Below are 9382 nucleotides of genomic sequence, written 5' to 3'. Positions count from 1 at the left end.
TGCTGAACACTGCTGGTCCTCCAGGGCAGCTGCAGCTGCACACAGGGCAAGTGTCTCCTCTGCTTCATCACCCAAGTCATTCATGAAAACATCAAATCCCACTTTGGCCAAGACAGGCACCTGTGAAACATGACTCAGAACCTCCTGCAGCTCAGCCCCACTGATGGCTCTCACAGGGGGTTTTACAGAGCAATTAGACCCAAACCAAGCTCCCCCTTGCTTGCTCTCAATGTTCTTGAGAAGTTGCACTGAAGAGCTGGGGTTCATGTCAGGCTTCCTGCCCCTGCTGCAGCCAGGAAGCACATCTGCATGGAGCAGCTGCTGAATTTGTAGGAAGAGAAAGAAACCAAATCAACTCACCATGGAAGAGGCACAAACCAGCAGCATGAAGGCTCTCAGGCTCTGCAGATCCACTGCTCATGCTGCCTACATCTACTGCCACTTTATCTGCAGACCTTAACAATAAAATAACAGAAGAAGAGTAATATAAACCACAAAGCTTTCCACTGTATCTCTCCATGAGGGAACATTTTCAAGTTAGAAACCACCACTGCTGGGTCAAGGCTCAGAGAAGCTGGCAGGGAGATGGACAACATCCATGTGGTGGGTGAATCACAGAACTACCTTGGTTGGAAAAGACCTTCCAGATCACCAAGTCCAACCCTCAACCCAAGTCCTTCAGCAAACCAAATCCCTCAGCACTATGTCTGTACCTCCAGGGGTGGTGACTCCACCACTGGGCAGCCTGTGCCAGGGCCTGACAGCCCTTTTGGAGAAGGAACAGCTCTTCTCCTTGGCTTGGGGGGGGAACAGGGGAGCAGACCCCAGGTGAGCACAGCACGAGGAGCACCTGGCAGCTGATCCCCAGCCCCAGGGGCTGCAACAGCAGAGAAAACATTGCCATGGATCCATGTGGTTGTAAATTTTCAAGAGGGGTCACCTGAGAGTCATAGGAAGAAGGGAGGAACAGCAACTTCTCTTCTGTATGGAGGCAAAGAGAGGTGATGTCAGGACAGCCAGGGCTGTAAACATCATTTGAGGGCCTTTGGGAATGAAGGCAAGCTGATGTGAAAGCTGGCTTAGGTTGTTTAAAATATGTTCTTATTGCCTGTGGGTGATATGTTCAAAAAAAAAAACAAACCTGCCTTTCTGATGAAGGCAGCCAGGAAACTGCAGAGCATGAATGGAGCCTCCCTGAGAGGCAGCAAGACAGAGCAACCCATCCTCTGCCTCTGCTGCCTGCCCTGGGGAGGGAGGGAGGTCCCCAAGGGGCCTGGCACCACCACCCAGCCCAGGGTGGGTGTCAGGTGAGTGGGAGAGACAGGAGACTCACCTTGCCAAGGGAGGGCTTGTGGGGGAGCTGCCACAGCTCCCCTGAGCTTCCCTGCCCTGTTTGCTCCCTCCTGCCTGCAGCTGGGCAGCCTGTCCATGGCAAAAAGGAGCCCCCAGCAGAAGTGCAGCCACAGGGGGAGAGGTGTTTTCCTCCACCAAAGGGTCTGGCTGAGCCCTCTGCTGCTTCCCAAAGCAGCCTGTGGTGTGTTCAGCCCAGCCTGTGGGGTGGCTGTGCTGTGACTGCACCCGTGTTCAGCTCTCCTGCTCCTGCCCTGGCACAGGGCATTGGCACTGCCTGTCACACCCTAAAGCCAGGGCTTGAAGATACCTTTCAGGGGCACAGGGTGTCCTTTGGGATTATCCTGGCACATCCTGGTGAGGTGGGCTAAGCCTGCAGTGCTTGCCCTGCAGACCTGAGGGATGGAACACGCTGGGTACCCTGCAGAACATCCCTCCTGCTGCCTCCTTGCACCTCTGCTGGTAGGTGGCTCTCAAGAGACAGCTCCTCTCTTGAAAAGAGACCACCAGTAGCTTACAGACCCTTCTGAGGAGCACCAGGAGGCAAACCAAGCTGCAGCTCTGATAGAAACAGGCACTTCTGTTTGTGTTTCACCAGGTTCTCCCACAGGTCTCTCTCAGCCACGGTTTTCCCTGGTGCAGCAGAAGCAGCAGAGAAGTGTCAGGGGGGGCAGTCCCCTCTGAGGTGACATCCACCCAACACACCTGAAAACCCTGGGAGAGAAGTGCCAGCACTGGCTGAAAAGAGAGGGGAGATGGAGGCACGTTTGGTGCCAGGAGCAGGGAAGCTGCTGTTGTCCCAGTGCCTGCAGGGAAGGGAGAAGAGCAGAGATGAAGGTGCAAGGGGTGTCAGGGCAAGAAGAGAAAGCAATGGGAAAACCAGACACACCTGAATGTTTCCAAAATGTGAGGAGCAGACACATCCCATTCCTGTTTTGTGACAAGAATACCTTGTTTTGGGACAAAATGACTTTTCTGATGCTCCCCAGCAGCTCCCGAGCAAATTTCCCTGCTGCCTTGTTTTCTCCTCTCATTTTCTGCCCTGCAGGAAGGGAGGATGACCCAGCCCAGGCTGCTCATGCAGGCATCCAGCTCTCACTTGTCCCTACCTAGGGATGTTCCACAGAGCAGAATGGGCTACTTGCCATGTCCTGGGCTGCCCAGGGCTGTGCTGTGCTGATGGGAAGCACTGGCAGCACCGGGTGCCCCAGCACACTCCTCAGTTCACTGCAGGGATAAAGTGGGGAGGGGGTGCCAGGGGGCTGCTCAGGGCTGGCTGAGGCACCAGGGAGTTGCTGGAGAGGTGGAAACACAGCCACGTAGTGCTTGGCAGGCAAAGAAGATAAGCAAGTGGTTGGGCAATAAAACAGTTCTGCTGCCTGGATAGAGCAGCTGGATTGACACCTCCAAGCCGAGTATCAGACACAGCCAGAGTGTTTCTGCCAGCTCAGAGAAACTAACAACTGCTTATTTCAGATCCAGCACAGCAGGATGGAAGAGCATTATTAAGAGGCTTTTATAGAGCTGACCAATACTATGGACATAGATGGACACCAAGATGATCCTTGGGCTGGAGCAGCTCTGCTCTGGAGCCAGGCTGGGAGAGTTGGGGTGTTCAGCCTGGAGAAGAGAAGGCTCCAGGGAGACCTTAGAGCACCTTCCAGGGCCTGAAGGGGCTCCAGGAAAGCTGGGGAGGGGCTTGGGACAAGGGCAGGGAGGGAGAGGACAAGGGGGAATGGATGAAAACTGGAGGAGGGGAGATTGAGGTGAGACATGAGGAGCAAATTCTGGAGTGTGAGGGTGGTGAGAGCCTGGCCCAGGTTGCCCAGGGAAGCTGTGGCTGCCCCATCCCTAGAAACATTCAAGGTCAGGCTCTGAGCAACCTGATGTAGTTAAAAAGGTCCCTGTGCACTGCAGGGGGGCTGGACTAGATGACCTTTAGGGAAACCGTGAAGTCTTGTGCAGCCTGGTCTGCTGGGAGGGGTCCCTGCTCATGGCAGGGAGGTTGGTACTTGGTGATCTTTAAGGTCCCTTCCAACCTAAACCCTTCTATGATTCTATGTTAGAAACACTATTTTATTTATTCATATTAGAGGGACAAACATCACTACAGCTACTTCCTAGGGCACTAAACATCACACACTGTAGAATGATTAAGATTTTGCTTTCAAACTGTAAGTGTCTAACAAGTGATTTCTCTCCCCTCAGGCTAATTCAGGGTCATGAAGGGGCTCTAATGATACCTTGTGCTCTAGCTCTTCATTCCCTACATATTTGCAGCAACACTCTCTGCTATCTGTGTCTCTTGTTTTTTCAGACTCTTTTGCAAAGGACTTTCTTCCAAGAGTTGTTCAGGTATCTAGAGTAATGAATTCAGTGTCAAAGCAAATGTAGTAGAAGAAGAAGGACATGGAACTCCTGAAGTGAGTCCAGAGAAGGGCCACCAAGATGATCCTTGGGCTGGAGCAGCTCTGCTCTGGAGACAGGCTGGGAGAGTTGGGGTGTTCAGCCTGGAGAAGAGAAGGCTCCAGGGAGACCTTAGAGCACCTTCCAGGGCCTGAAGGGGCTCCAGGAAAGCTGGGGAGGGGCTTGGGACAAGGGCAGGGAGGGAGAGGACAAGGGGCAATGGATGAAAACTGGAGGAGGGGAGATTGAGGTGAGACATGAGGAGGGAATTGTGGAGTGTGAGGGTGGTGAGAGCCTGGCCCAGGTTGCCCAGGGAAGCTGTGGCTGCCCCATCCCTAGAAACATTCAAGGTCAGGCTCTGAGCAACCTGATGTAGTTAAAAAGGTCCCTGTGCACTGCAGGGGGGCTGGACTAGATGACCTTTAGGGGTCCCTTCCAGCCCCACACATCCTGTGATTCCATGACACGCCATGGTTAGGCAGGAGGTCCCAGTTCTAACTCTGCTGAGGGCAGAGCCAGAGCCTTTCCTGACTTCTAAAAATGCCTTATGAAAGAAAAACACTGGAGATATTCTGGTTGGCACAACAGCTGCCACGTGCCCCCAGCATGGTGGTGGGTTCCAGCAGACAGGCTGGCAGCTGGGGGTTCCCTTCAAGAGGGCTGGGGAGCTGTGGTGCTTCACAGAGTCTTTGTGTCCCAGAAACTCCTCATCTCCTGGGGAGCTGATGCTGCCTGGCAGCCCAGCAACCACAGCAAAAAATGCTGATCTCCCCAGCTTCATCTCAAATGAAAATAATGCAATTAGCTGTCCTCCTTCCCAAACAGGCAGCAGCTGATGACTCTGAGGGCTCATGATTTCAGTGCAGTGAGCCAGCCTTCCTGCCATGGAAAGCTCTGCAAGTGCCTGTCTCCCACCTGGGGGTCTTGGAGCAGCCCCCCAGCTCGAGGCAGCTGCAGATGGGCTCCTTTCTCCCAGGGGTGCTGCTCCATGGCAGTCAAAGTCTTGTGCTTGGTACACACACACACATCACACTTCATCCCCAAACTGTCTCTGCAAAAGCCTTTCTGATGAGTTTATTTTGACAGTGTTGTTCCACCAACCTTACCATTTTCTCTGAGCCACTTTGAGAACAGCAGGTGTACAGCAAGGTGGAACCCTTAACTTCTTTGTCTCTGTCCTGCTTTCAGCTGGGAGAGAGTTAATTTTCTTCACAGGAACTGGTGCAGCACTGTGGTTTGGATTTGGGATGAGGAAAACGTTGGTTACACACTGATGCCTCAAAGCCTTTTCTGCTTCTCACACCACCCCAGCTGCTGGGGAACACAAGGAGCTGGGAGAGGACCCAGCTGGGGCAGCCAACCCCAACTGACCAAGGGAAAACCTGATTGAGATAAATTAGCACAGTATCAAAGTCAGAGATTGAGACTGGGAAGCAGCAAGCTCCCCATATTTACTGATACATTCCATTCCCAACAGAAGACACCTTTTTTTGACATCATCCTGATATGACCTAGAAGCACTTCTTTCTCTAAAATAACCAGAAGTGACAAATTATACCTGCCTGCAGGAATACAATCAAATTATCTCACTGTGATGCAAAAGATAACATGGCACTGAAAGCAATGATCAAAAAAAGTGTGTCATAGATCCAATTCCATTTTATAGGAGACTCAACCTTTATTTAAACAACCTACACCTTGGAGAATATTTCCAGGGCCTCTCCTCCTGCCTTGGTTTTAAATGAAGTTTAAAGTCAGAAGGTTCAAGGTCGTTTTTAAAACCTTTTTCCAAACCTTCCCTGATAAATATCCACGTTTCAATTAAGGCACAAAGTGAAGCAGCCACAGGACAAGCAGGGCACTTGGAGAAACTCCTTCCCAGGAAAAAAACCAAACTGTTTTAAACCAGACAGGAGCCAGAGAGTGAGCAGCAGGGGGAAAAAAAGCACAAAAACATTCCCCCAGCTCAGAATCCCCTTCCCCCAGAGCTGATTCCCCTCTTCCTGCCCCTGCCATCCCCACCTCATTGAACCAACAGTTTCCAGCAGAGCTGATGAACCTCTGTGGCATAAAACCCCCCTCCTCTTTGCCCAGATCAGCCCCTTCCCTCTGCTGGGGGCAATTTAAGGCTGTGGAAACACTGGCCTGTTGACAGGGCCCAGACTGAATGACCCAGGAAGGTTAGAACTGGATCCCTTTGCTTTCTAAGCTCCTGCTGCAATGGAGGAACCCAAGTGTGGCTGGATCCAGTCCTGGATGTGTCACAGCTCAGACTGGGCAGCCCAGGGAGGTTAGGACTGAACCCCCTTGCTTTCCAGACTTCCTTCAGAGAGGAGCCAGGTGTGGCTGGGCCCAAAATCCTTCTCTCAGACCTGCTCTTTTCCCAGAGACAGTAAATGTATTAATTACAGTCCAAGCAAAGGCTTGAGCATCCAATCCCCGTTGATCAGATTCAGGTGCAGCAACACACAAGGGCTGCTTATAACAAAGAACACATTTATTACACTGGTAATATTGAACAACCTAAACACAACCACCCACATATATATATATAAAGTAAGGAAAAGGGGATGAGAAGAAAAAGGTGAGAGGAGGGGAGAAAGAGATGACAAGAACAGGAAAACCACCAGTCCTGGATCCAGCATCATTGGTCCAGCCAACAGGGGAGGGTTGGTGTCCATGGTCAGTGATGATGAAACTCCCCCAGCCCACCCTTGCAGCCCCCTACTTTATAGGCCTAGAATCTTGATTTCACAACAAGCAGGTCCAGAGGGCTGGTCCCTCACACCTGTGCAGAGACCAAACCAATAACTCAATCCTGGATCACCGTTCCCCTGCTTTCCTCCCTAAATAACCAACAGAATCCCAGAGTGGTGGGGTTGGCAGAGAGCTCTGGAGATCACCCAGTCCAAACCCTGCCAGAGCAGGATCCCCTAGAGCAGATCCCACAGGAACACAGCCAGGTGGGGCTGGAATGTCTGCAGGGATGGAGACTCCACAGCCTCCCTGGGCAGCCTGGCCCAGGGCTCTGGGACCCTCACACTCAAGAAGGGTTTCCTCATCTCCAGCTTCAACCCCCTGGGCTCCAGTTTGTGCCCATTGCCCCTTGTCCTGTCCCTGGACACCCCTGAGCAGAGTCTGGCCCATCCTCCTGACACCCCCTGCAGATATTGATCAGCACTGAGCAGATCCCCCCTCAGGCTCCTTTTCTCCAGCTGAACAGCCCCAGCTCTCCCAGCCTTTCCTCACAGGCAGATGCTCCAGCCCCTGCAGCATCTCAGTGCCCTGTGCTGGGCTCTCTCCAGTAGTTCTTGTCCTTCTGGAACTGGGGAGCCCAGACCTGCCCCCAGGGCTGCAGGGGAGACCAGACTGTGCTCAGGGGTGTCCAGGGACAGGACAAGGGGCAATGGGCACAAACTGGGGCCCAGGAGGTTGAAGCTGGAGATGAGGAAACCCTTCTTGAGTGTGAGGGTCCCAGAGCCCTGGGCCAGGCTGCCCAGGGAGGCTGTGGAGTCTCCATCCCTGCAGACATTCCAGCCCCACCTGGCTGTGTTCCTGTGGGATCTGCTCTAGGGGATCCTGCTCTGGCAGGGGTTGGACTGGGTGATCTCCAGAGCTCCCTGCCAACCCCACCACTCTGGGATTCTGTGATGCTGTGACATTTTTTCACATAAGTGTCAGCTGTTTCAACAAAAGCATCAAGAAGGAAACACAGACATCATGCTATCCAGAATTCCTGGACTTCCCCAGGAATTGCAGCTCTGCTTTTACTGAAGTGAGATGTTATTTGGGGAAAGAGGACACTGTGTCACCTGCTTGATGTTATTCTGCTCAGGTATCCCTGCAGGTCAGGACTTGCTTTGAAAATGAAAGGCTGTATTTTCACTGCAAGGGGGTTGTTATCAGCTCCTCTCTCAGGTCTAAGCAGAAAATCATCAATATGCTCTCCTCTGTTTTGCCTTCAGTCTTTCCCAGAAATGATGAGTCAGCAAAAGCTTCTGAACGTGGCAGAGAGGAAAAAAACCTCCACGTTTGTATTGTCCCTACAAAATGAATGACTGAGATCCCTGTAACCCCAATTTGCTTCCTAGAAGAGGGTTAGAATGCTTGGGGAAATACCATGTAAAGTGTCAGGTTTTTACACAGGAGGGTTCCAGCTTTTCTTTTGTAGATGCAGCAAATCACTGGGGAAGATGCTAACCTGAGGATGCAGTCATGGAGGGAAAAAATAGGCAACAAAGCAAATAACATGTTGGGCTAAAAATGGGAAAGTAACTCACCTTTTCACTCCTGGATTAAGTGGTTTATTACTAAACTAGGATTCAATCCAAGTTTTCTGCATCTGTATTTTACACAGGTTGCCACTGTGAATTTATGGTGAAAATCCCTGATGTCCAGGTCCTGCCAGAGTTAGCAGAGGGAAGTGAGCATCTTAGGTTAGATATCAGCAAGAAATTATTCCCTGTGAGGGTGGTGAGAGCCTGGCCCAGGTTGCCCAGGGAAGCTGTGGCTGCCCCATCCCTGGCAGTGTTGAAGGGCAGGTTGGATGGGGCTTGGAGCAGCCTGGGCTGGTGGGAGGTGTCCCTGCCCATGCAGGGGGTTGGGACTGGATGGTCTTGAAGGTCCCTTCCAACCCAAACCAGCCTTCCATGGCTCTAGGATTCCCAGGCCTTTTCCCTCAGCAGTCAGTGCTGTGTGTGCCCATTCCTGGAGCAGGGTCAGGCTGCCCCAGGCAGCACTTTGGTCCCTGGCTCACCAGGGGGAAAGGGGTTCAGGCATCCTCTGTGCCACCCAGCCACAGGGCTGGGGACCTTCCCCTCTTCTATACACCAGCTTAGATGTAGTGCATGAGATGAAGAATTCTGGGCTTGTGCTGTTTCAGAAGGCTTAAAAGAGGGGAAGCAATAATCTTTCTCCCTAGCAACTGTAGTTTTTAACCCAAGCAGCATTTTGACCTATAAGGTCTGGTTTAAACCATCTTTGTACCATCACTGCACCAGTGCCCTGATGAATCCCTGCAGGCCTGAAGGTGTTAATCAATTACAATCTCACGTTAATGATTATTAGAATAATGGAGCTACTGGGGCTCTGGAACAGTTTTCTGATCAGATCCCACTTAAAATTAAACACCTTTTCAGTGTCAGTGCAATGATACTGGTTTTCATAATACTTGTGCTCACCTAAATGCAGCACTACTGACTCACAGCCTCTCTGAGCCTTGTTGGATCCTGGTGCTCCCAGTTGCCCCAGCAGGCAAATCCTCGATGCATTCCCAGTCACAAGCTGGGAAAACACACCAGTCCCAACTTTTTCTATGGCAGGAGGCACATAAAAGTCACCTACCTGCTCCAGCCCTTCAGTACGAATTGGAAGGACAGGGATAAACTGGAACACAACCAGGAGGCAAAGGTAGCAAGACTATAAAGAAATAAGCAGCTTCTGAAACCTGCTGCACGTGTGATGGCTCAGAAGAAACCAGCTGCTGGTGAATGAAAAGCAGAGAGTTCCTGAGCAGCACCGACCTCTGGCAGGCTCTTCAAAGCTGCTCAGCCCCGGGTCTGTCAGGAAGATCCACTGCCCTGAGACAGGCAGGCAGCACAGATGCACTTACATGATTTTTCTACAG

The 9382-nt window shown here is 51.8% G+C and overlaps 1 protein-coding gene across 1 annotated transcript in view; it reads left to right on the top strand.

The window, feature by feature from the left end:
• Positions 1 to 9180, top strand: part of WASF1 (WAS protein family, member 1) — a 55509-nt gene extending 46329 nt beyond the window's left edge. Inside the window, exon 9 of the mRNA XM_010004356.1 lies at positions 9078 to 9180. Within this exon, the coding sequence (XP_010002658.1) occupies positions 9078 to 9180 (103 nt within the window). The remainder of the gene's footprint in view (positions 1 to 9077) is intronic.
• Positions 9181 to 9382: the final 202 nt, after the last annotated feature.

The sequence above is a fragment of the Chaetura pelagica genome, unplaced genomic scaffold, assembly GCF_000747805.2.
Source record: "Chaetura pelagica isolate M959 unplaced genomic scaffold, ChaPel_1.0 scaffold118, whole genome shotgun sequence".
NCBI lineage: Eukaryota > Metazoa > Chordata > Aves > Apodiformes > Apodidae > Chaetura > Chaetura pelagica.
The sequence above is the reverse complement of the archived record's forward strand: the minus strand, read 5'-3'. Positions and strand labels throughout refer to the sequence as shown.